A 25,475-nucleotide genomic window follows, 5' to 3' on the forward strand; every position below is an offset into this window, starting at 1 on the left:
TCCACATTCACAGCCCTGTCTGTCAATGGTATCACCAGCGAGAACTATCCACATTCACAGCCCTGTCTGTCAATGGTATCACCAGCAAGAACTATCCACATTCACAGCCCTGTCTGTCAATGGTATCACCAGCAAGAACTATCCACATTCACAACCCTGTCTGTTAATGGTATCACCAGCAAGAACTATCCACATTCACAGCCCTGTCTGTCAATGGTATCACCAGCAAGAACTATCCACATTCACAGCCCTGTCTGTTAATGGTATCACCAGTGAGAACTATCCACATTCACAGCCCTGTCTGTCAATGGTATCACCAGCAAGAACTATCCACATTCACAGCCCTGTCTGTCAATGGTATCACCAGTGAGAACTATCCACATTCACAGCCCTGTCTGTCAATGGTATCACCAGCAAGAACTATCCACATTCACAGCCCTGTCTGTCAATGGTATCACCAGTGAGAACTATCCACATTCACAGCCCTGTCTGTCAATTTTATCACCAGCAAGAACTATCCACATTCACAACCCTGTCTGTCAATGGTATCATCAGCAAGAACTATCCACATTCACAGCCCTGTCTGTCAATGGTATCACCAGCAAGAACTATCCACATTCACAGCCCTGTCTGTCAATGGTATCACCAGTGAGAACTATCCACATTCACAGCCCTGTCTGTCAATTTTATCACCAGCAAGAACTATCCACATTCACAGCCCTGTCTGTCAATGGTATCACCAGCCAGAACCATCCACATTCAAGGACACATCAAGTAATGCTAAATCACCATCTTCTTGGCATGGCTAATCCATATACAAAATATTCATTTATTCATTCACATTTATATCTGCCATGGTTTAATATAAAAGACACTAAAAATACCACCATGAAGTGCACATTTGCTTCATCATCAGCACAGCCATTGCTTAGGCATATTAATGTAAGAATCACTGGGAAATCCTGCATTTTCCGTAAAAAAATAAACATGGTAAATGTCATAAAATATGACTTTTACGTTTCTACATATACTTTTTTTTCAGTACGATCATCACACTTTCCAAACAGACTTCCAAATACCCAAGATCAAACAGAAAGCAAAATAAGTAACTTTGTCACACGGCACTTACCTGCAAGTGTGCTGGTGTGCCTGAAGGCACGGACCTGGGAGTCTGTTAGCCCTGTCAGCAAGGATATTACGTTATCCATCATGTACTGGTCGTAGATGATGCTGTACTGACACTGCCTCACAAGGACCTGCACCAGCTCACAGTAGTTCGTCTTGAACTTCTTGTACATGGGGCCTGTCATGATCAAAGGGTAATCACCACTCTCCTACAAACCGAAAGTGAAAGTGGATATACATGTATTAGTAAAGTGTATACAATATAGGCTTAGAACAGAGAAAAATCCATGAATCACCTGGATAGAATGGAAAAGCAACACGCAAAACAACCTTAGATATTTTGAAAAAGGGGTAGAAACAGACCTGACAGCCATTTTGTTCTGATGCGCTCAGTACAGGCATGAGAATGGCTGGCCAAAAACAGGTCTGAAGATGGAAGGCACTAGTGCTTGACCCGAGCATACCACTGATGGGGAGCATCTAAAAGGGGGGCTGGGGGTGGGGGTGGGGTGGGGTAGGGGTTGGATGGTGGTGGTATCTGAATGGGGGATCATGCCCCACTTTCTTGCCGCAGAAATTTTTGTAAAATCTTAGTTGAATCTTAGTAGCTCAGAGAGGAAAGAAAGTATGCTTTTACTGAATCTCACTTCAATACATGAAACCTCCAATCCAAAATTTCTCATCAGATTTCCAAAAATTTCAGGAACCATCTTTTCAGCAGAAAAAAAAAAAGACATAATTTTGTCTAAAAGAGGAAAATTCTCATGCCTGTTGGTAAATCCATAAATAAACTTTTAATCTGGAATTCTGGGATATGTTGTATTAGAGAAACTAAACACATGATGTTGTCTCAGTCTTGCCCCATGCTCATATGTTTAAGAAGCTCATTCTCGGGTTATGGAAATACTTGCGCATCATTGGTTAAAACTGGTAACAAGCAAACAAACAAACCTCATCAAACTCCTCTGTCATTTTCCGGATGATCTCGGCATGCTCCATGTTGCCATACATGTATGGGGAGATCTTTCCTTTACAGCCAGAGCATTGGATGAAGAACTGGATCAGTTCCAACAGAGCCTGGTCACGGTCACTCTTGTACGATTCAATCCATTCATCCACCACAGCCTATGAACCAGTACAAACATCAGTTTACCAGAATTTGCAGTTTATTTGTCATTACATGTACAAAGAGGAACAACCTAAATGAGATATGTGATTATGGTCTAGAAAAAAAAAACAACTGAATTTTGTTCACCGTGTTCAAGATATCACACGGGTCCAGTTGTCGTCCCATTTCAAAACACAATTATTTAATACCCCATTGCTAAATATCAGTTTTACCGGAAATAACAGGTGCTGGAGCACAACACTGAAGTTATAAAAAAACTATAAATCAATTATTCATAGACATACAATTTCTTTTAGCTTAAACATTACTGTTGTTGTTAATGGACTTGCAAAAAAAAAACAAAAAAAAATACAAACAAATTGAACTCCGCAAATTCACAGAAAGATCAAACACGTGCTAAATGAAACATAGAAATGTTACGGGATGCTAATAAAATTGGATCACAGTGAAAGTACAAGAGTGAAATTGAATCTCATTAAGAACCTCATCAATTTTAATTGTTGTTTTACAGGCAGAATTAATGTTGTAGATGGGTATAACATAAAAATAAAATCTTCAAAATCATAATGTCTTGGTGCAGACATATTATTATTTACATCTTATTTATTTATCAGAAAGGCATGAAAACAAGAAAATCTTAAAAACATCTAAATCGGGCAAAACCAAAAAATGGATTTGCAGTTTTACTTTTTATTTCATTATGAACAAGTCGGCTCACTCTTATCACACAAAATAAAATCAGTGTCACCATCTATCAATTTGTGGAATAGGCACAGTTAGAGGACTATACAGTACCACCTACACTGTACATGCAGTTAGGCAAACACAAGCCTTTGACGTCTACCAACCTGTAGTGAAGATTTGCCTCCCTTGACAACATCAAACAGGCTTCCAGTGTCATCTCCTGACTGCATCTCTTCCACATCCTTCTTCTTACCTCCCCTTTTGGCCTTCTTTGCAGGCTGCAATAAAACAGTGAGAAAAAATGTACCGATAATCCAAGGTAGGCGTGCAAATATGCACGCCATCTTGGCAGAAGGTAAATGGTTCTCATTCACTATTCATGAAAATGTTTTGAACAGCTCCACAACTTTGTCAGAAACTTTTGGGCAAAAATTATACATTTAGAAAAAAAAATTCTCTTTATGTTAGGTAACATTTTTTACATTCTATCAAAAAAATCAAAAAAAAATCAAATCATTTGTGCATGCCTTAAACTCTGATGGTAGTTAAACGATTCTTCACCACATCCAGGTACAAAATAAAATTGGTCAACCTGACCAGTGTAGTTTTGTCTCCAAAATCAAATCAAAAATGTGCGTAACATGTATATGGTACTGAATGTTGCTTTTTCATATGCGAAAAGGTGGCGGAAACAGGGGTACCTATTGCACGTTTGCCTCACACATTATAAAAGCAAACAGTTGAACACTTCTATTTATTAGTGAGCAGCTCAGCACATAAAAATTAAACAGGAATATTAACCAGGTTTAAATACATGGACATTTACACAACATTCAAAGAGCGCTAAGAATTTATTAATATATGAGATCACCACAGTTCAAATTACATGCACTCTCCATTAAAATAAAGCTTAAATTTAATCATGTAAACTGAATGTACAAATATCTGTTACATTGGCACTATAATCTGTTACACTGTATGTAAAATTCTAAGCTTTGGTATCTCTGATATCCTACTAAAAGGGTTCGCAATTAAAAAACAAAATCTTGATCTGAATGCTTTTGGTCTTAATACCAGTACCTGATTAGTTAGGTCTCCTTTAGGCTGTCTCTTCCTGCTGACCTTCCCCGGGGCCTTAGGCTCTTCAAAGTCGCTGTCATCGTTATCCATTTCAGGGCTGGAAGAAAATCCAAGGACATCTCAAGCTGGTGATGTCAGATACCGTACCTTTACAGGACTTACAAGTAGACTGATTTATCACTCATCTATTTGCCTGACTGTTCAACTACAGGAAGCACATGTACATGCCATTGTATAGTACAACTGTACAACAAATAATAATGGCAGCCATATATACATAAACACTTCACTTTACATACACAGTACCACTATCAATAAAGGATGTTGTTGAAGAAACAGGCGTGTTGGGTTTGAAACTGGTACGGCCATCAGTTGACTATCCCAGCTATAAAGGGGATGGTGCAGGGGCCGGCGATGCCACGGAGAAAACCAGAGCAAACCACCAGCTATAGGTAGGCAAACAATCTTCTTTTAATAACACCTGACCACCTTGATGCCCTTACGAGTACTGCAGATGATTTAGATATATATATATATATTTATTTACTTATCTGCTTGGTGTTCACACATTACTCAAGAGTATTCCACTCATAAGAGGGTGGCCAGCTACGTAAGTGGTAGGAAACTGAATGAATGCTTAAAACTGAATGGCTGCGTCAGGCGATACCAAATTTACTTTGTGTTTTAAGGTTAAGCAGACACTTTTTATTTTGTAGGACATTTCTTTCTTGCTTGTCCTGTTTTGCATCACTTTCAGATCAGCTTGAAATGTGTTCAACAGGAAAAACTGCTTTGGGCATTCCCTAGGTTCAATAACTAAAGTGATTTTTCAGTTTCATTTTTATACCCACTGATGATTCATTTTGCCCGTAAACCAAAATTTAAATTGGTGTGACCTCACCATGAAATACTAACCAAACATGCTAAATGATCTTAAGTCCTTAGTGTTCCCAAATTCAATACATTTAAATATTTTGGACATTTTGGAAATATCATATCCCACAAAAAGGAAAAAAAGAAAGGAAAAAAAGGCTAGAAAACAAAAGACAGCATTCAGTTGAAAGAAGCAAGCATGCACATGCGATTATTTGCAAGCTTACATGTATTTTAAACTACATGTGAGCTTAAGATGGAGTATTTAAATTATCACCAGTCCATGTGTGTAGAGATGCATATAGCAGTCCATAGAAATCATGCTCATCCACCACATCACACTGACAGGGCTTGAAATCTTTCTAACTTGGGGCCAATAATCTGTTTAAAGAATAATTTGGCTCCTTGGGATATGGAACTAAAAGTAACAGGCCTGAGTGACATAACATTTTCCCCTGGGCCAAACCAGAAATTAAACAGAATTTGGCCCCTAAAATGCCTTTATTTATAGTCCTGTTTGATTCACATTTGAAAAGCAGTTTACACCAAGCATGTCAATGTACACTGTACATGAACCCCACACCGCCCAAAAATAATTTAAAAATTCTGACCATCCAAGATATCACATGTATGCCATGTCCAAATCTCTGTTGTTGATGGATCTATTTTTGTCCAATGATTCTGAATGGCCACAGTTTATTTCTTTATCTTCTGAACGTTAACCCTAGAATTTACCGGTATTTTATATTGTCTTGACTACGTTCTACTTGGAGCATTACAGATTTCAGGCCAATCAACATTGATCCATTCAGCTCAACTGTTATTCCACAACATTTCAATGCTAAGAATTTAATAGTATTTGCTGAGCTTTTTGGACCCTTGGACCAGGATGTGTTTGGTGGGAATTGCAAACATCAACTTATGTTGTACACGTACAAGCATACAATCAAACTAATGTTTTCTTTCCCCCTAAATTAATGCACTGCTGTGTATTATATGTGTATTAAGACGTCACTGGTAATGTCGGACTAGCGTGCCACAAAGACCTGAGACACAACAAACCACAAAGTGTGACTGCTTGATATTTAATAGATTTCTGATACACAGGACCTGCACTTATTACAAGTTTGTCAGGATTTATCCCAGATATCTGAGTATTATTAAAAAAAAATTAAAAAAAAAAAAATGTCAAGACAAGATTTATGTCTTGAACAGTTGACCTCAGATCACCAAATGCAGATAGCAGTCCAGTCATAATTCCAAATGAGGCATCGTCGGAAAATACAATTCCGCCTATCAAATCAATACTTCACTCTTCCAGGATTCATCAAAACTGTTACATGTAGGGGACTAATACCCCAAACTAGTCATTTTCTTAGAAAATTGGATGCACCATACCCTTACAAAGTGCATCCTTATCTTTCAGTCACAATATTCTTTGACACTGAGTGGAAATTACCACAATGCTCCATGTTTTAAGAGTGTAGAACTGACACCTGCATCTTTTGATTTCTAGCTAGGGGTCTGATTACTGCTCTAAAACAGGTGAGAGCCTGGACTTACATGGATATTTCTGAGGAAGGCTCTATAGGGTCACTGGAGTCGGGTCCTGGGAGATGCAGGGCTTCGGTCTCCAGCCCCGGGTCTTTGGCAGCCCCTTTCTTCCTACGAACCCCAGGCATGACTGCTTAGGATCAGAGATCTAAACAGAATGTTTTAAGGTGTTGTTACATAGAACAGCAACAACAGTCCGTATCAGTGATGAAAGGGTTCATTATACATAAATGTAGCTGTTACACGTCAGAAATACTGTCAAACAAGTGCTGTAACAAACCGGTTATTTCCTGTTCACACATGAAAATGATATGGGTCAGGGATTTATGGGGAGTCTTTATTTCATACAGAAATAAAAATAAAAATTATATCCAACTGAATATTCAATGCTACAGTTCGGCTTTCACATGATGACTTCTTCATCAAGCGTTACCAATTCCTGAAAACCTGAACATAGGGTGTCAAAGCGATAGGCTTTGTTTATTACATCATATTCATGGCCATTGTTATATCATCCCTGACAAGCAACATCCGCCGTGACCAAATGAAATTTGAAACTTTCGCCTACTCAGTGACAACCTAAAAGGTACTCTATCATGACTATAGCAGCTTTCGGTCTTGGTTGAAAAGTGTTTTTCTGAGACTACCTAATTCTGGACAGTAAAATCTGAAAAACCACAAAAATTGCTTTGGAATTCATTTTCATGTGAAAAGCACACAAAAAAAAGTGCTGAAAAGTGCAGTGAAACCGAGGCTTTTTGATGGCATTATGTCTGTCATTTTTGTATAATTTGCATTCCCCGGATTTATATGAGTGAATTCTCAGAAACTAGTAAACTGTGGGTTCCCAGTACAACAGACTGTCGCAACAAAACCGACCAATTAAGTTGACTTTAATGCTGAACCAATCGTGTTCTATGTCACAGTGTTGAGTGTCAGAGATAGTACATGAGAAACCAAGCTAACAATAAGGAAGGAACCGATATATACTTTCACTAGGACAGCCCTATGTTAGGCATGGAGTTACTGTTAGACACATGGTTAACACACAGGCTCAGAATTCGCCAAGAAAATAAGTGCTGTTCTCAAATCACCTTATTTTTGTAGAACTGTCAAAACCTGACTGTCATGAGCATGGCATACCTGTACAGATTCCACGGCAGAAGAGGAAACTTTGAAAATCTTCTAAGATCTAGGATAATTTAACATTCACGACCATTCTTGATTTGTAAAAATCTTAAAGGTGCCTTGTACATGCAAGTGTAACACAAATTTAGCCTTGAGTTGTGGTTACTCATGACCTTGTTTTTGTCATGAAAGTTTACACATTTAGTATTTGGGTCACAAAAAATGCTATTGGTGCGTAGTTCAAAAATCGAACAAGAATAGCTACAAGTTTAGAAGTCAAGACTGAGTCTGTGCCAAGACTGAAACAGCCTTGTAAGAGCAAGCCAGTTTATGACAGTACTTACAAATACCTGAAGTAGAAACAAAGACAAAACGTGATCACTAAACAAGTGTGGGACAGACCAGCGACTGCGAGGCACTTATTTTCTGGCTAGAGGGTGGAGATCTGGTCATAAGAAACAATTATTAAAGCAAGTTGCACAAAGCAGTGAAGCCAAATACATAAGGTGAAATGTTAGCTTGAAATAATAGAAATACATAAACCAGTATACAAGTATGTGAAAACCTTCACCCAAGCAATACCTTAACTCTTAAACCTTTTGCTTTATAAAACATACATTTTTCAGCCAGATCAGAGTTTCCAGGCTGTTCCACTGATCAAACTCCTAGAACTATGACAAAAATATGCTGAATAGGCATTTTAGGATTCTTTGGGAGTTTACATAGACAAAATATGGGTGAAAGTCTCTGGCATAAAAACGTGCTAAACACAGGATTTTACGGTAGCTGCCATTAACGGGTTGAGATACGTCTACATATAAGCTGTTAACAGGTTAAGTTGATGAGTCGGAATATGGAAGATGTGGAATCAGGCTAGCAACTACAGTAAAATCACATCTTTCAGCTTTGATAGTTTGAGAGAGCCCCCTGACTGTCTCACCTGAATGTACATGAACTGATTTTGAAATGCCAATTAGCAAAAAAACTTTATATATTAATCCAATGTGAACAACACACTACAGCTACATGGTACAAACAGAACAGGGTTTCATTTCACAAAGACCAAGACGAAGTAGAGTTTGATACACGAAATAACATGGCCCACTGGAAATACCTGCAATGGAAGTTATGCTATACCACTGAGGCCAGTATCAGTTTGGGAGGAAACCGAGCGGAGCCCAGGGTAACAAACGACTGTCCGCAGCTTTCTGGCCGACTTTCCCACGTTTATACAATTTCATGGTGGCAAATAGGGTGTAACTGCGAATTCATCCCAATTCATACAAGGGAAGTGTGGAGGTGACAAGCTCAGTGCAGTAGAGTCTGGTGTCAGTTTCATTTGTAAGTCTACCAACTCGACGGATAAATTATGCGATTTTCCTCCTGCCTAACCGTTTTAAATATAAGCCATCTAGGCAAGCGCATGAAACTTTGTTATTCTACTGTTAATTTATGTAACTGAGGCTTTTTCCATAAAGGATATAGTATGACAATGCTAAACTGAATAATACCGATGCAGGATGACGCGGTTGTTGTTGTTTTGCACTGTAAACACTGGCTCGGTATGAAGGAAATCTGCAGACTTAGAGAGATATATATATCTCTGATTTGATGCAACTTTCTACAGAAACACATACAGCATCCCCCTGACTAACTTCAATCACAAATACTCACGCCAGCGACTCCAAAGAACGAAATAAAAAGCCTTAAATAATTATCCAAATAAATTATCCAGTTATTGATGCATTAATGGCGGGAAAGCTTCCGGTTTTACCCGAAGTATGCCGGGAACGTACGGAAGGTTTATACAAAATACCAAATTTTAAAATAGAATGGAATAAGAAGAATTATGTTTATTGCCGCTCTGTTCTACTGAACAGATCACAAGTATAATACACCGTAAAATGAAATATATTGTGCAGTTATTATTTAGTTTTTATCTGAATAATTATCAAAAATATCTGCAAAGATAACATGAATTCCTTTATTTTACTCTATAGTATAGTTAAGGATTTGATGCAACCCCTGCACGGAAACAGCCGAAGCCTACATTTTGTTGAATGCACGTCATTTTGCACCAATTTTGAACGTGGAAAGCGGAGTAGACTTCGGTGAAAAATAGCCACAAATCTACGATTCGACAGAAGGTGGGAAAACTAGATTAGCTCGCTTTTCACGCCGCCTGTGAAGCCGATGTGGTTGTATTTTGCACTTTATTCAAAAAGACACATTTTAACTTGAAACGTTGAACACTGCACTCTTCACTCAGCAAACGCGCTGGAAATAAATAGGTCTGGATCGTCTTGATAGTTTTAGCCACAAATTAGGCCGTCAGTGTTCAAGACATCAGAATTAATTTTCTACGATCCTCCTGTGTTTATATGATTTTCTCATATTTTGTAATTCAGGTAGGCCTATAACATAAATAACTTTAAAATATCAGTTTCTTTAAAAAAAAAGCTCTACATATAAAACACAGTGTATAAGTTACATGTACATGTTACCCGCTTATATCTAGGCGTATAATAATGGTATTAATATTAGTAGGCCTAAAAGTTGCAAGTGGGGTAAGATGGAGAGCAGTGTCGAACTGCATACATGTGGCTCATTAACTAATATAGTGATGTGCTGAGCGAAACTAATCAGTTACACTAAATAAAAGGGCCAATAGATGCATGCCTAAATCAGTTGCAGAAGAATATACATGTAGGCCTCCGTGGTTAGCATGCACTGACTTACGGCCCTCTAACCATTGCGGTCCCTGTGAGTTCAACACCAGCTCATGCTGGCTTCCTCTCTGGCCATATTTGAGAAGGTCTGTTAGCAACCTGTGGATGGTTGTGGGTTTTCCCCAGGCTCTGTCCGGCTTCCTCCAAATAATGCTGACCACCATCGTATAAGAGAAACATTCTTGAGTGCACTGTAAAACACCATAGCTTTTAAACTAGTCCCATACAATATTATCCTGTGTTTTATAGTTTTAACTAGACACAAAGTCATATTGCCATGCTTAGATCTGAGATTTCTTTCATTCTTCCCAGCTTAGCTTTCAGAAATACAGGCCTGTACTCTTCCATACTGTAACCTGGAACTCGGTGTTTTCGAGTATGCTGTTCTCAACATGTCAAAGCTGTAAGATACAAAAACATGTTTTCTGTTATCCTTCAACAATTCTTATTTCATATCAACTAGTTATTCGTGAATAATAAAGACCATAATGTCACATTTAACACAAATGTATCTGTTACATTGACAGCAAGCCAAACTTTGCTAACCACCATTTTCAATTAGAGTTTGCCGCACTCGGCATCGTCATGAAACTCATGGAAAGATTTGATTGAAACCAGTGAGGTGTACACCATATAAAGGGTGATTGACAAATCGTTCGAGAGTCTTAGCTTAAATCTGTGGGTTAATAATAAACAGAAATGAACTATAATCTATTATAATGTGAAAAAAGATGATTTTAGTTTTGGGAAGAGCAGCCTAGTCCAGCCTAGCAACTGAATCACGTGATTTTAAAATGGTGGTTTGCAAAGTTCTGATGCTCTCCGAAAGGTGGGGAAGGGTTAACATTTGTGTTCTTTGCAATGCTATGGTTTTTACTGTTCCCACATAATAAAGTTATATGAATTCAGAATTACTTTAAAGTCACACCACACCTCTTTTTGTGGGGCTCAGCATTGGCACTTTAGAGACATCACAGGTGACGGGAGCGAGTTCAGAGCGGTTAATGTGGAAGCTAATTAGGGAACATGCACAATCAGTTTCAGAGCTATGCCATGCTATATTATTTTTGCATGAAAACTGCCTATGTCTCAACAGCATGTCCAGGATAATGCTCAAGACTCCATAAATTTGGTACTGGGGATATTTCAAGCTGATGAAATCCAAACCCAAATTTGTGCTGGTTTTGCTGTTTGTGTAGTCTGATGTTGGCTGAAGATGTATTCCATATTTGTTGTGTCTAAATCTCTCACCTGGGAAAGTTTGTTAGTATCCTGCTAATCATCAGTGGTGTACCTAACCCACAACTTTTTTTTCCACCCATATTACTGATGACCCATTAGTCATATAAATATATAAACATGTAAGTAAACATTTCAAGACAGGACACTGTATGCATTTTTCAAAAATAATTTTTGAAATTTGCCATACCATTGGGCCATATATTGAAAAAAAAAATTGAATGCTCTGATTCCAAACTTGAAAGGTCACATTGTAATCATGCATTCATAAGTTTTATAAAATGCAGCACAAAATGATGCTTTCTGAGAGCTTATAAATCTGTAAATGAAAGAAACTCGTATGATAACTAACAATCTAGGAGGCCAAACATTTTCCCCATAGCTAAAATAACTTTAGATATGACCTAGTAGTGATTGACTATTCTGATTCATTGTGTTTGTTTGTGTTCTATTATAAAGAACATACATGTACAATTAAGGAATTGGTGGAAGAGACACATTGTGAATATGGCCAGTCATTTCAACTTTGAGAAGATGCTGAATGATGTGACAAAGTTGGACGCTCCTCTCCAGAGAGGCCCGATGATGAGATGGCAGCGCAAAGCCCAGGAAAAGGGTCTGTTGACGGTTCCATTGGACACAGGGAGGGGTAACGTATTAGCCACAGATAACTGTCATGACTGTTGTAACTCAATATTTACTTCCATACATATAGTGTACAGGCAGCAAATAAATGCAAGTCTGATTTATTAAGGGAGGTTCATCAGAAGGCGGCTACCAGTTATCTGCAACCTTGTACTTTTGGAAAAAAATGAGCAGGATTCTGCTTTTTCCAAAGCTCTTAATTTATTTCATTTATTAAAGTCTACTTTTCCCAGGTTGCCATGTATTGAAAAAGACAGTGAAAACCTTGACTTATTGTCCAGTTTTCAAAATGAAATCAAAACATATTTCCTCTTATTCACTTATTTATGAAAAAAATGGACTACCAATTTCAGACCTGAAAGTGGATGTTGAAAATGTGTTCACAAGAATTTTCAGTTGATTGCAGTCCATTAAAGGGAGATAACCCTCATAGCGGACAGTTACTCATTTTGGTAGGGTGTACATGTCCCCATTGGGATTGCCCGGTCTTACTGACGGCCCACTGGAGTAAAGCCTTAATACATGTCAGAAGAACTATGGTAGGCCACACAAAGTCTCCTCATTTCAGACTTGCTTTTTGTTTGCTGTTCAGTATAGCACCTGCAGAAAGACAATCAAAGACAATATATATATACATATATATATATATATATATATATATATATATATAGGCCTATATATTACCATAAGATTCTCAGTGGAAATCTCGTGGTACTAGAACTCAACCTGATGTGACATAATACTTACAACATTTTGCTCATTGTAAAGCATGGCCTTAGTTGAAATTTCCTGCAGGCAGCAATTTCTACTTTTTTTAAAGTTTGGGTTGGTAAGATATTGTTAAGTCCATATTTACTTGTAACTGGAGTGCTTTCCCCTGGTACTGTGGCATGCAGTTAGCATGCAAGCAGAGTACAGTGACTCATAAGACTCTCACTTATGCTGTTGCTGTGAGTTCAAGTCCAGCTCATACTGGCTTCCTTTCTGGTTGTATATGGGAAAGTCTAGAGACAGCCTGCATATGGTTGTGGGTTACCCCAGGGCTCTTCCCGTTTTCCCCCCCAACCCTAATGATGGCTGCCTTAGCATAAGTGAAATATTCTTGAGTGAAATGTAAAATAAGAATTAAATAAAGGAACAAATAAAGCTGTCATGTTGCAAGTGTATTGTGATTGTCTTTAGTATGGTACAAAACAAGAATCAAAAAAAATAATTAAATACCCTAAAAATTGGCAACTTACATGAAGTCATACATGTAAGATTTTTGAAGACTAAGATGGTGGCGTCACATGAACTTTATGGGGCAACCTCTCCAGATTAGATAACATTTCTCTAATTTGCCATTTATGGTAGTCATTAAAAAGTGATATTTGTTTTTCCCAGCATCCTCTTATTCACCACGAAAACCCAGGTCAGCAGGGCTTAGTGCAAGGACTCCGGGGAAAACACCCAATACACCACACAGTGGTTCTGAGATCACTCCCAAAACACCATCTAAAACACCTGGAAAATCCTTGCCTCTCAAGACCTCAAAGACACCGTCGAAAAAGACCTCAAAGACCCCCAGTAAGAAATTATCTCGCACCCCATCAGTTGGGCAGAAGGCAGAAGACAGGTATGTCTGGATTAATTGCCTTTTGATCGGCAGGTTGTTTAACTGACAGGTCTAAAGACAACCGGTTTTTGGTGTAAAAGCATCATTACAGACGCATCTTTAAATGTGGAGAAAACATAAAACTTAGATAAAGTTTAGATGAAAGAGTGCGAAGGGGTAGTTATAATTGTGGTCTTCAATAATTTTTTGATTTTTCATTGAAGAGTAAAATAATATTTGTATATGTAAGCCCCAGTACCAACTCTGGCCACTGTGCACCCCTGTGGGGACACTGTGTGAGAGTGGCTGGATGTTCACTAAGGCCATAAATTTTGTACTGGTGGGCACTTCTTGCTCCCATCCCACCCTGAGAGTTTGGGGGATGAGATTTATTGCCCTACCCGTCTGGTTTTCCTGGGAGGGAAAGAGTTAATAAGTGCACTTCCAAAGCAGCATTTGTACCAATTACTATCCTCTGTATTTAGGTAAGAGTTTAGCCCTGGAGGCCTCAGAATGTTAGAATGATTGAAATATAGAATTTATGTTATTTGTTAAAGATCTTGAGCCATGTGGGATCATTATAGATGTATTTTCAATATTTGAGTGCAACAAGTGGGTACATATATACATATATCTCTCCTTTGCTCCAAATTTCTTGTGTAAAGTTATGCCCCAGCAGTGATTTGTACTGTTGAAGTGATGTTCATTTAACTGACTCAGTTTAGGATTCTTTTGACTTGGACATTTATTAGAGCAACAGTAAGTATTACTCTGTTACTTCATGGCTGGGTCTCCTGGTATTATTTGCAGAACTTGTACATGTACTGCAGTTGTAAAGCAATCTGTAGCCCTTTTTGTGCTTTCAGAAGCTAGTTGCAAAACAATGAGGTCTTTGAGTGCAGCTACATGTGGTCACATAGGCCTATAAGCTAACCTCTAGCTCAGACATGGGTCAAAGGGTAATTTTCCATCCCTCATATGGCAGCCATTAACTCTACGACTGTGGACAGGGCCTGGCTCAGAGCCTCTCTCTGGGTTTGTTTTGGTCATATAACAAAATGGCTGCCCCCATCGACTGTAAACAAACCGCTGTCGTATGTCTGTATCATCACATTGCGTCTTTATTACTTTGTCTTTTACATATTAATACCCTCATTTATCATCGGCAGTAATGCGGATAAATGCTTGATTACTTTGTGATGATTTTTAGCCTTGTTTTGATGAAGCTGGACTCTATCAATTTCTTTACTAAGTTGTGAACATGTTGATCTCATGTGGCCAAACTGGCTTAGATGATGTATTTGATAGCTTTAGTCATGCACATTGTTTTAATGGTAGAGCGTCCGCTTCAGGACCGGTAGATCCAGGATCAATCCTTGACACCTAAGACTTTAAAAGAGGAAGTTGTAACTTCCTCGCTTGGCGTTCAGCATGAAGGGAATAGTGCAACGATTGGTTGACCCGTATCAGTATAATGGCTCGAGCGGGGTGGCTTACTTGCCTTCGGTAAGTCATCTCAGTGAAGCAACACTAAATAAAAGAGTGGTGGAAATCCGTCCTGCAACAAGGAGGCACATTACACGTACATGCACCCTAATGATTCCTTCGTCGCCATATGACTGAAAAATTGTTGAGTACGACGTTAAACCCCAAGCACTCACTCACTCACTCACTCACACTGTTTTGACACTGTGATAGATGAATAGATTCAGATTATTTCACATTCACAACACTTATTTGTCCACGCTAGTGTACTATGTATTAGCCATGTGCCACATGTGTCCAGTTGTTTATACATACTCACACACTTAAGACGGGACATAAATTCATTGCATTTGCCTTCACTGACCACATATTTGTTTCTCATTCACATGTGGTGGCAGGGCCTCCGTGGCTCAGTTGGTTAGCGCGCTAGCACAGCGTAATGGCCCAGGAACCTCTCATCAATGCGTTCGCTGTGAGTTCAAGTCCAGCTCATGCTGGCTTCCTCTCCGGCTGTACCTGGTAAGGTCCTACAGCAACCTGTGGATGGTCGTGGGTTTCCCCCAGGCTCTGCCGTGTTTCCACCCACCATAATGCTGGCTGCCGTCATATAAGTGAAATATTCTTGAGTATGGCGAAAACACCAATCAAATAAATAAATAAATAAATTCGCATGTGGGGCATGACATTTATAGATATTCTTCTCAAGTAAATGCAGGTTGTTGTTTCTTTGAGGGTTGAAGTTCCATGTCATGGCTTTATACTATAGCATGCCCCTGGTATACACTTTTGTTAGATTGTGTGTAATGACTGTCCTCAGTTGTATATATTTTATAAGTACACGTATGTACTTACTATGTACGTCATTGGACGAGACCCTGCTGACATATGCTACTTAAATTGTCTATGCAGGGACAAGTAGCACTGTGCAACCATCTCTTGGTTGTAATCTTGGTATAATAGCATGTAAGTTTTGCAACACCGGCCAGTGTTGCTGGTGCTAACTGTTTATACCTCTTTTCCTCCGGGTGACGCGGGCCCGTTGTTTTGCGACATTTCAATTCAGCCATGTATAATTTGGCTGTTTGCAGTTTGCTGTTGTCGCAGCTGTTTACCAGTACAAAGCTAACGTCAGTCAGTTGTTAAGTCCACTCATCCTTTGCCTGGTTATATGCTATCTGTGAGTAAGGGATAATCATGTGCATTGCTCACAGTGTTATTTTTCACTGATGCTTTTTGATTTTATAAGTGATGCATCTTTTCTTAAGTTTGTGTTATCGTGATATTTTTGTACGCATTTAAAACCCGCTCCTTTCTCCCTGGACATCCGAAGTGTTAACAAGTGCACTCCCACAGCAGCCTTTACACCAACTACATGTACTGTCCTCTGTATTTAGTGTATTTGGGATGTCCACAGCACGCAGGCCCCTCACTACAGATTAGGCCACTCAAACTGGCGTGTGGAGATTGAGTATTCTTTTTACCTGTTCCCTTCTTTCCTTCTCTTTTCTTTCTACCAATAAACCTGTACTTAACTGCCAGGCATTTTCAGTGGGTTTTGTTTCTCTCAAACTGATTCTACCCAGGATTTGTTATCGTACACACTTGCCCAGATTACCGTAAGACAGTGCGGGGGTAATAATTCACCGTACACCTAGGTCTTACATATAAATGGGTATTTGGGATCACCTTTTGTTATATGTTGTCTTTATGTAATAATGTTATAAATGAGGATGTAACAGATGTTTCATGAGTATATTTGCACTAGCATTGGCCTTGTCAGCCAACAATTGTGTTCAGCCTAGATTTTTTATAATGTTTACAGTTTTAACATAGACACAAATATTGACATAATTCTGATTAAATGCGCATATTTGGAGATAAGGAATAATTTATCTATATCCTTATATAGAACATTATTTATTAAGACGATATATACTAAGAGCTGGTTCTAAACACCCACCGCACAAAAAATTGAAAAAAAAAATTTGCAAGTAAGTTTTCATGCTCTTTTATTTGATTATAGCATCATTTTTTATGTTTTCCTCTCCTTTAAATGGCATATGCAGCGTCTAATAGGATTCCAAATATGGTTCTCAGGTTTTTGTTTTTACATTAATTAGTCTTCGACAACAAATAAAATGTAGAATATAGTGGACAGAGAGATTATAGATTGATATACTACCGTTGCTTTTTAGACCATATTTGTGATGCTGAAGTAACACCACTGATTCTCTTGGTTGGTTTTTCAGCTCTAATTGAGATTTGCATTCTTTTATTTTGTTTTTAAAATATCCATCAGTTTTGTTTTGTTTTTTTGATTCTGGATGTTCTCACATTTCACATTTACTTTCTCCTGGGTTAAAAATGCTTATTGCCTTGATATGGCAGCATTATTGCTCGAATGGTATTAAGCCATAATCATTTATTCATTCATTCACCAACCCCCTCCATCCCCCCCTCCCCTGTTTTAGATTCATCCCGAATCGCACCAGCACAGATGTGGAGCTAGGATATTACGCCATGATGAACCAGGATAATGACACCTCTTATCAAACCAGCAATGAATTCCAGCAGCAGTTGTCTGGGGCGTTAGGCAAAGGCTGCAACCCTCTTGACAGCAAGATCCTTTCCTTCAACCAGAAAGTGCAAGTGCATCAAGGTACTTGTAAAAATTGTCTCAGACCCTAGCCTTGGTGTTAGTGGGGAAGGTACCTTTTATTAATGCCACAGCAAACTTTTAAAAGAGCTAATTTTTATCAATCTTGGTTTTTAAGAAAGGCCCTTGTTCGTCAATATGCAGAAAAACTAATGCACATTGTTCCCATATCAGTCTCGTGTCATGTCATCACAACCTGCTATTTCAGGCCATGCGAGTAATCTGCGTGTGTTGTACAGCACTAGTAAATGTACTGCTCCAAAGGCCACCAATGCTCGCTTTGTCCCTAAGCAACCTGAGAGGATCCTGGATGCTCCAGACTTCATGGATGATTACTGTAAGTCAGATCCAGACTTTATGCATGATTACTGTAAGTTAAATCCAGACCTCGTGGATGTTTACTGTAAGTCAAATCCAGACTTCATGGATGATTACTGTAAGTCAAATCCAGACCTCGTGGATGTTTACTGTAAGTCAAATCCAGACTTCATGGTTGATTACTGTAAGTTAAATCCAGACCTCATGGATTTTTACTGTAAGTCAAATCCAGACCTCATAGATGTTTACTGTAAGTCAAATCCAGACCTCATGGATGTTTACTGTAAGTCAAATCCAGACTTGGTGGATGATTACTGTAAGTCACATCCAGTCCTGCACTAGTGTGGTTGTACTGTAGTTATATATGATGATAATGACTACTGAAGCCAGTTTCACAAAGCACACTTAGAGTTAAGTGCACGTATCCTCCAAGGCGACCAGTACCGTAGGCATAACGTCTCCTTGGTAGTAAACATGAACGTATTGCTGCATGCGCTTTGTGAAACAGTGCCCTGGTAAGTACGCCTAGTGAATGATTGGATACTCACTGGATCTGCTGCGGCCTTAAGTCATGAAGTTACCAGGTACTTTGGCAAGGTACTGTAGTTACCACAGTGTTTGACAAAGTTTCCCTCTTCATGAATTAGAAGTCCTACCAACTTGTTGCATGATTATGCGCTCTGATATTTCATGGAGATCAATATTTTTATGAGCACAACATGTCAAATTTATCACATTAAAGAACATTACGGACCACTTCTCTTGAATTAGTACGGGTACTCCAGCTAGGTGTGTTTTCTTGGATTTTTTGCTGCTGTGCATCTGAAAGTCATGGCTCACGTGATGAGGAGAGCGCTGGGCCCAACTCAGGATCTTGGTTGTGCAGACAGAAAACACTTGCCTTTGTTGAACTGCTAATTATGTTTGACTCAAACAAAATAATTGTCTCAAAAAGGTGTTACGAGGAGTTTCTCCACATACTGTTAGGTGCTGGAATCATTAGAACTCTTTTGAAATGAGGCAAGAAAAGCTTTTGCTAGTAGAGGGTTGCTGTATGAATATGCCAGCACGTGTGTTCATAATTTCATAGGTATAGAGCAAATATGTACATGTAAAATGTACATAGCAGTAATTCCTTGTAAGAGTAGTTTAATTACTGTTACATTGTCGCAAGAACTGTAAAAGATCAGTCCAAATTATGTACAAAACCTAATCATGGCTTTCGTGGTAACTGGCTTCCTCCCTGGTCATGTGTGGGGAGGTCTGACAGCTACCTGTGGATGGTCGCTGGTGTCCTCCAGGTTCAGGAAAATAAAAAGAAAATAACATTTGCTTAAAACTAACCTGTTGTATTTTTTATTTATTTATGTTTTTTGGGGTGTACTTCTAGATGCACTCTTAGATGATACGTCGCATATTGTTGCCTACTTTCAGATTTCAGATTAGTCGTGAAATAAGCCCCCAGTTTGTGGCCTTATTTGCTGATATGTTTTTATTTACTTCCAGATTTAAACCTGACTCTTACTGTTTTTTTTAAGATTTGAACCTGATTGATTGGTCATCCAATGACCACCTGGCTGTAGCTCTAGGGGAGGAGGTGTTTTTGTGGAACATGCGTGACAGCACCACAGTGAAGCTGATGGAGACAGAACACGCCAACCAGACTGTCACTTCTGTCTCATGGATAAAAGAGGGCAACATCCTGGCAGTGGGCACCAGTGATGCTGTTGTGGAGGTAAGTGTGTTACAGCCCACAGGGGCAGGTCCCTCACAGTCCTTGTTGGAGGATAATGCTAAAGAAAGTTGAATACGGTATATTTTGCTGACAAAACCCGAACCCTGTGTTGCCTTTCTACCATATGAGTATGGGGTTCTGGTGGCGTGATATATTGTGTTTCCATAGTCTCTAACATGGCACATCTCATGTGCTCATAAGAATTCCAGATCAGAAGTTGATTTATGGAGTTGTAAAGCACTTCAGAACAAAGTGGCCTTGGCTGTTTAGGTCTGTTTCCATCCCTCTTTCGATTTAAGGTTAAAATATTTGTTGTCTGGTCTTTTAAATCAATCCAAAACAAAAAACAGACAAACAAATAGTTTGTCAACCAATCTTGCAGCAGTTGCAGCAATCAAGCAGGTGTAATTTCTTTATTTTCTTTTTTTTTGTTCAAGTTGTGGGATGTGGAGGAAAGGAAGTTGGTTCGGTCTATGGGAGGTCACGCTGCCAGGATAGGGAGCCTTTCCTGGAACTCTCACATCCTCTCCAGGTACTCAATGCCTTCTTTTTAAAAGGCAAACGGTGCAGGTCAGACATAAATGTTTACGTATGATACCTTTATTCAAGTGGGTCAAGATGTGGTTAATTTTTTTTCTTGTTTTGTTGTTTTATGGCGGGTTTTTGTGTAGCAGTTCAGACTAATTTTGCACTAAACCGATTAAAGTCTACTTTGTTATCTCGGAATCTTGGCAAGCTTGGAGAACAATGGACAGACAGTGTTAATCATGTATTACATTACCTGTCCACAACACTTGGCTGAAAAGGTTGGGTATAACAAACGTAATGGTCAGTCGTGTCATCTTTTGGTTGAGATTAAGTGTTCATGTACATGAGTTCATTTGTGGGTTGAGTCATACCAAAGACTTTGAAAATGATACCTGTTGCTGCCTGACTTTAGCACTCAGGACTGGTTGGCCTGGTGTTGGTATAATGTGACTGTTTTGAGTGTCATGTATGGTGTCTTTGGCTTAATACTTCAGTGGCGGCAGCACTTTTTCAGCATGCACTCACCGTACCACAAGAAGACACATTATATGTATGCAGACCTAATCATCATACGACTGAAATATTGTTAAGTACGACCTTAAAACCCCAAGCGTACATATACATACATACAAGTTAATTGACTTTGCTCTGCTTTGTTCAGTGGATGCCGAACTGGGGCAATTCACCACCACGATGTTCGCATAGCTGACCACCAGGTGGCTAATCTGGTCAGCCACACCCAGGAAATCTGTGGCCTTAAGTGGTCTCCTGACGGCCGGTATCTGGCCAGTGGTGGCAATGACAACCTGGTCAGCATCTGGGAGCCTAACCTAGGACAGAATGTGACTCCTCTGCACAGGTTTACAGAGCACCAAGCTGCTGTTAAGGTGAGATATTGTCCTGGGGAAGGTGCTGTATGATGACACTGTTCATTTCGTGTGATCGAATGTCACCCCTCTACACCAGTTTACAGAGCACCAAGCTGCTGTTAAGGTGAGATATTGTCCTGGGGAAGGTGCTGTATGATGACACTGTTCATTTCGCATGATCGAATGTCACCCCTCTACACCAGTTTGCAGAGCTGCTGCTAAGGTGAGATATTGTCCTAAGGAAGGTGCTGTATGATGACACTGTTCATTTCGTATGATCGAATGTCACCCCTCTACACCAGTTTGCAGAGCACCAAGCTGCTGCTAAGGTGAGATATTGTCCTAGGGAAGGTGCTGTATGATGACACTGTTCATTTCGTGTGATCGAATGTCACCCCTCTACACCAGTTTGCAGAGCACTAGGCTGCAGTTAAGGTGAGATATTGTCCTGGGGAAGGTGCTGTATGATGACACTGTTCATTTCGTATGATCGAATGTCACCCCTCTACACCAGTTTGCAGAGCACCAGGCTGCTGCTAAGGTGAGATTTTGTCCTAGGGAAGGTGCTTTATGATGACACTGTTCATTTCGTATGATCAGAAGTCAAAAGTCACCCCCTACACCATTTTGCGGAGCACAGTCACCAAGCATATCTGTAATCTGTTTTTTCTCCTGTTCTGGCAGGCTCTGGCATGGTGCCCGTGGCAGCCAAACATACTGGCCACGGGAGGGGGCACTGCTGATCGTCACATTCGCTTCTGGAACGTTTTCTCTGGTGCTGCTCTTAACTCCGTGGACACTAACTCTCAGGTACAGTACTCTCTGTTTGCTCAATCTTCATTGCAGTGTTGAATCGTTTTACAAAATTATAATAATTCTGAATATAGGTGTCTAAGAAGACATTTGTATATCGGTAGACTATGTCCATATTGATATCCGGGCAATCAGCTAAACACAAAAATGAGTTCCATTTTATGCCTACATAAATGTCCTGGGCCTATATTTTCCCAAAAAATGTCAATTAAGAGAATTATAAGGGGAAATCTGTCAACAGACTAAACTGTCAGCCCAACGAGATAGCATGCAAATGAGGCACCACAAAGATTCCCACAATGCAATGTTGGCTAGATAGATTGAAAATGAACTAGTAAACCAAAAATGTCTTTCTATCAATAATGTTTTATAAAGTATTCCTAATTCCCCACGATCTGTACGGCGGATTAGATTAATATTAGTATATTAGATAAATCCTAGTATATGTGATTAACCCCAATTCAGGTGTGTGCACTTCTTTGGTCTGAGGAACACCGTGAGATCATCAGTGGTCATGGATATTCTAAGAATCAGCTGATTTTGTGGAAATACCCAAGTATGAAGAAAGTTACAGAGCTAACTGGTAAGTCAGCTGTTTCATTACAAAAGGGGCCTCCGTGGCCAAGGGGATTAGCACACTAGTGAGGCGTAATGACTCAGGAGCCTCTCACCAATGTGGTTGCTGTGCTGGCTTCCTTTCTGGTTTCCTCCCACTATATTGCTGGCTGCCGTCGTATAAGTGAAATATTCTTGAGTACGGCGTGAAACACCAATCAGTCAAATAAATAAATAAATTATTACCATGCGTAAAGAAATTTTATATAATGAAGCTCAAAATGATGCTTTCTGAGAGTGAATACTAGTGAAAGAAATTTGTACAAAACTGGAACTTTTTCATTGGTATGCCATCACATTTATTTGTTCAGTTTACTTGTTAGTTTTAATATGGCTTACAGTTTGGAGGTTGAACAAGAACCAAAATTGCTGTAGATATGGCCCTGCATAAATACTTTCATACTTTTGGACATGTTTTATTCTGCTTATACTTATACTTATTCTGCATTTATGTTCTGCATCTGTTTTTTTTTTTTTTTGCATGGCAGTTCATTTGTTTGTTTATGTTGACTATTGCTATTTGACCGTTTCATAATGACATACTCAATAATTGCTCACTTATGCGATGAGGGTCAGTTTTATGGCCAGAGGAAAATGGAGTGCCCGGCATAAACCAACAAACTTTGGCAAGTTAATGACAGACTTTTCCAGTCGTAGCATGTTGATATGTTGATGTTGGCCTTCAATCAGAGAACATTAGACGAAAGGACTACAGCATATGCAGTAAAACCAGAGCAGTGAAGACAGTGTGATAGTTTGCAAATGATAAATTACCCGTAAATTCTGGCCTGTTGTTAATTTACCTCGGTCAAGGATTTGTTCTGACTGTATTTGGCTGAAAATAACAACGTGAACAAGGCCATTATCGATAATGTGAGAGCGGGTAATTTACAGTGTAGACAATGTCAAGAATAACCAAAATAATGTTATCGTAACTCTTCAACCATTTCACATCTTTGCAAGGTGTTTATTCAAGCATATTCTGAAGGCAATAAAATGTGTATAAATTGCACTGAAACATGCACTTTCACATATGAAAAGGTTGAGGAATTAGGGTATGTGCCTGAGGAAATAGATCTCTGTTCCATTAGGAATCATTGTGATTTTCATCTGTTCACAGTTGGTTAGCCTGCTAGCGCAGCGTAATGACCCAGGAGTCTCTCACCAATGCCATCGCTGTGAGTTCAAGTCCAGCTCATGCTGGCTTCCTCTCCGGCCGTAAGTGGGAAGGTTTTACAGCAACCTGCGGATGGGTGTGGGTTTCCACCCACCATGATGCTCGTATAAGTGAAATATTCTTGAGTTCGGCGTAAAAAACCAATCAATGAAATAAATAAATCCATCTGTTCACAGGCCACACATCGCGTATCCTTTGCCTGGCTATGTCAGCTGACAACACCATGGTCACCAGTGCTGCAGCAGATGAAACGCTGCGACTGTGGAAGTGTTTTGCTGTGGAAAAGACCAAGAAAACCTCCTCTAAGAAAGCTGTAGGCCAGGCAAGCAGTCTGAGCATGATGCATCGTGGGATCCGATGAGTTTGTGACTCGCACAGAATGCTGTTGTGTTGGAATACCGCCAACGATGTCTGTCTATACTGCAAGATAGATTGTGAAACAGAAATGCTGTCCATGACAAAATCGCACCCATTTACCCCATGAAGTGCAATAAAATTGCCTGTCAAACCTTCAACCCTTTTATCTCTACTCTGTATTTCGATTGAACCACTGTGATTGAGATGGGGTTTTTGTGATGTGCCAAGTGGAGATTCTCTTTTATAAAAGTTACATAGCTAACAGAGTTGTGATATCAAAGTACTGTGATGTTTGAATGACCGTAAATATTGCCAGGTTAAACACGACATCCACTTTTTAACATGAGCTTATATAAAATCGCTCATGCCAAACTGTAGATAGACAAAAAGAAATGTGGAATGTTTTAATGCCGCACCCACGTTTGTAGAAAAAGTCTTGAAAAACGAAACAAAAAACGTGACCATGCATGAACAGTTCTTTTTACTTTGACGGTCTTAGTGTGGCCCTGTCTACAGGGTTCCAATTTTAAGATTGTATGAGTTACATGCAACCTTCGGTTTTACTTCACTGTGGTCCAGCATACCTCTGCCTTCACTCACACAGCCATTATGAAATATTAGAGTGAAGATGGAAGCATGTAGAACTACAGTTATAGATAGCACATATGCCAGTTTTCCTGCAATAGATATAGATATGTACTTCTATATACTGTCAAGTTTTGACGTAAATAGTCAGCTGTCAGTGATATTTTGTATTAATTTTTTTTTTTTTTTGAAAAGATATTGTGTATATTTATACTGATGTATGTGAGAATAATTGCCAAATTTTACGCAAGAGTTTTAAATGGAATCAGCTGTCTTATGATTCTTGGATGTCCCAGATATTTTAGGGGATTTTTTTTTTTTTTTTTTTTTTTTTACAGAAGAGTATGCTATGGTTTCCAAAGAATATGGACAAATGGCTGTACATGTGTGCGAGTTTATACTCTGATGCTCACAAAGAAATGTTATCCATGAAAAACTGTTTTGTCTACATTTATATCACTTGGTGAAAAAATGGGATGAGCCGAAAATTGTACATCCAGCTTCACCTAGAAATATTCACACAGTCGTCGTGGTTAAATGTACAAGCCAAGTTTGAG

At 39.2% G+C, this 25,475-nt stretch overlaps 2 protein-coding genes across 2 annotated transcripts in view; one reads left to right on the forward strand and one right to left on the reverse strand.

The window, feature by feature from the left end:
- LOC135479206 (cohesin subunit SA-2-like) overlaps positions 1-9,317 on the reverse strand; it is a 40,273-nt gene extending 30,956 nt beyond the window's left edge. The window contains exons 1-6 of the mRNA XM_064758995.1: positions 9,248-9,317; positions 6,455-6,593; positions 4,019-4,115; positions 3,103-3,216; positions 2,077-2,250; positions 1,130-1,334 (exon numbers count right to left, since the gene is read on the reverse strand). Coding sequence (XP_064615065.1) covers positions 1,130-1,334; positions 2,077-2,250; positions 3,103-3,216; positions 4,019-4,115; positions 6,455-6,573 — 709 coding nt within the window. The 5' untranslated portion in view covers positions 6,574-6,593; positions 9,248-9,317. The remainder of the gene's footprint in view (positions 1-1,129; positions 1,335-2,076; positions 2,251-3,102; positions 3,217-4,018; positions 4,116-6,454; positions 6,594-9,247) is intronic.
- Positions 9,318-9,623: 306 nt separating this feature from the next.
- Positions 9,624-25,215, forward strand: LOC135479177 (cell division cycle protein 20 homolog). Its single transcript, XM_064758951.1, has 11 exons — positions 9,624-9,720; positions 12,001-12,190; positions 13,570-13,801; positions 17,737-17,924; positions 18,130-18,258; positions 19,778-19,974; positions 20,412-20,506; positions 21,164-21,389; positions 22,056-22,181; positions 22,650-22,767; positions 24,153-25,215. The coding sequence occupies exons 2-11, from the start codon at positions 12,049-12,051 to the stop codon at positions 24,335-24,337; spliced, it is 1,638 nt and encodes a 545-aa protein (XP_064615021.1). The 5' UTR covers positions 9,624-9,720; positions 12,001-12,048; the 3' UTR covers positions 24,338-25,215.
- Positions 25,216-25,475: the final 260 nt, after the last annotated feature.

Source organism: Liolophura sinensis, chromosome 12 (assembly GCF_032854445.1).
Source record: "Liolophura sinensis isolate JHLJ2023 chromosome 12, CUHK_Ljap_v2, whole genome shotgun sequence".
NCBI classification, from domain to species: domain Eukaryota; kingdom Metazoa; phylum Mollusca; class Polyplacophora; order Chitonida; family Chitonidae; genus Liolophura; species Liolophura sinensis.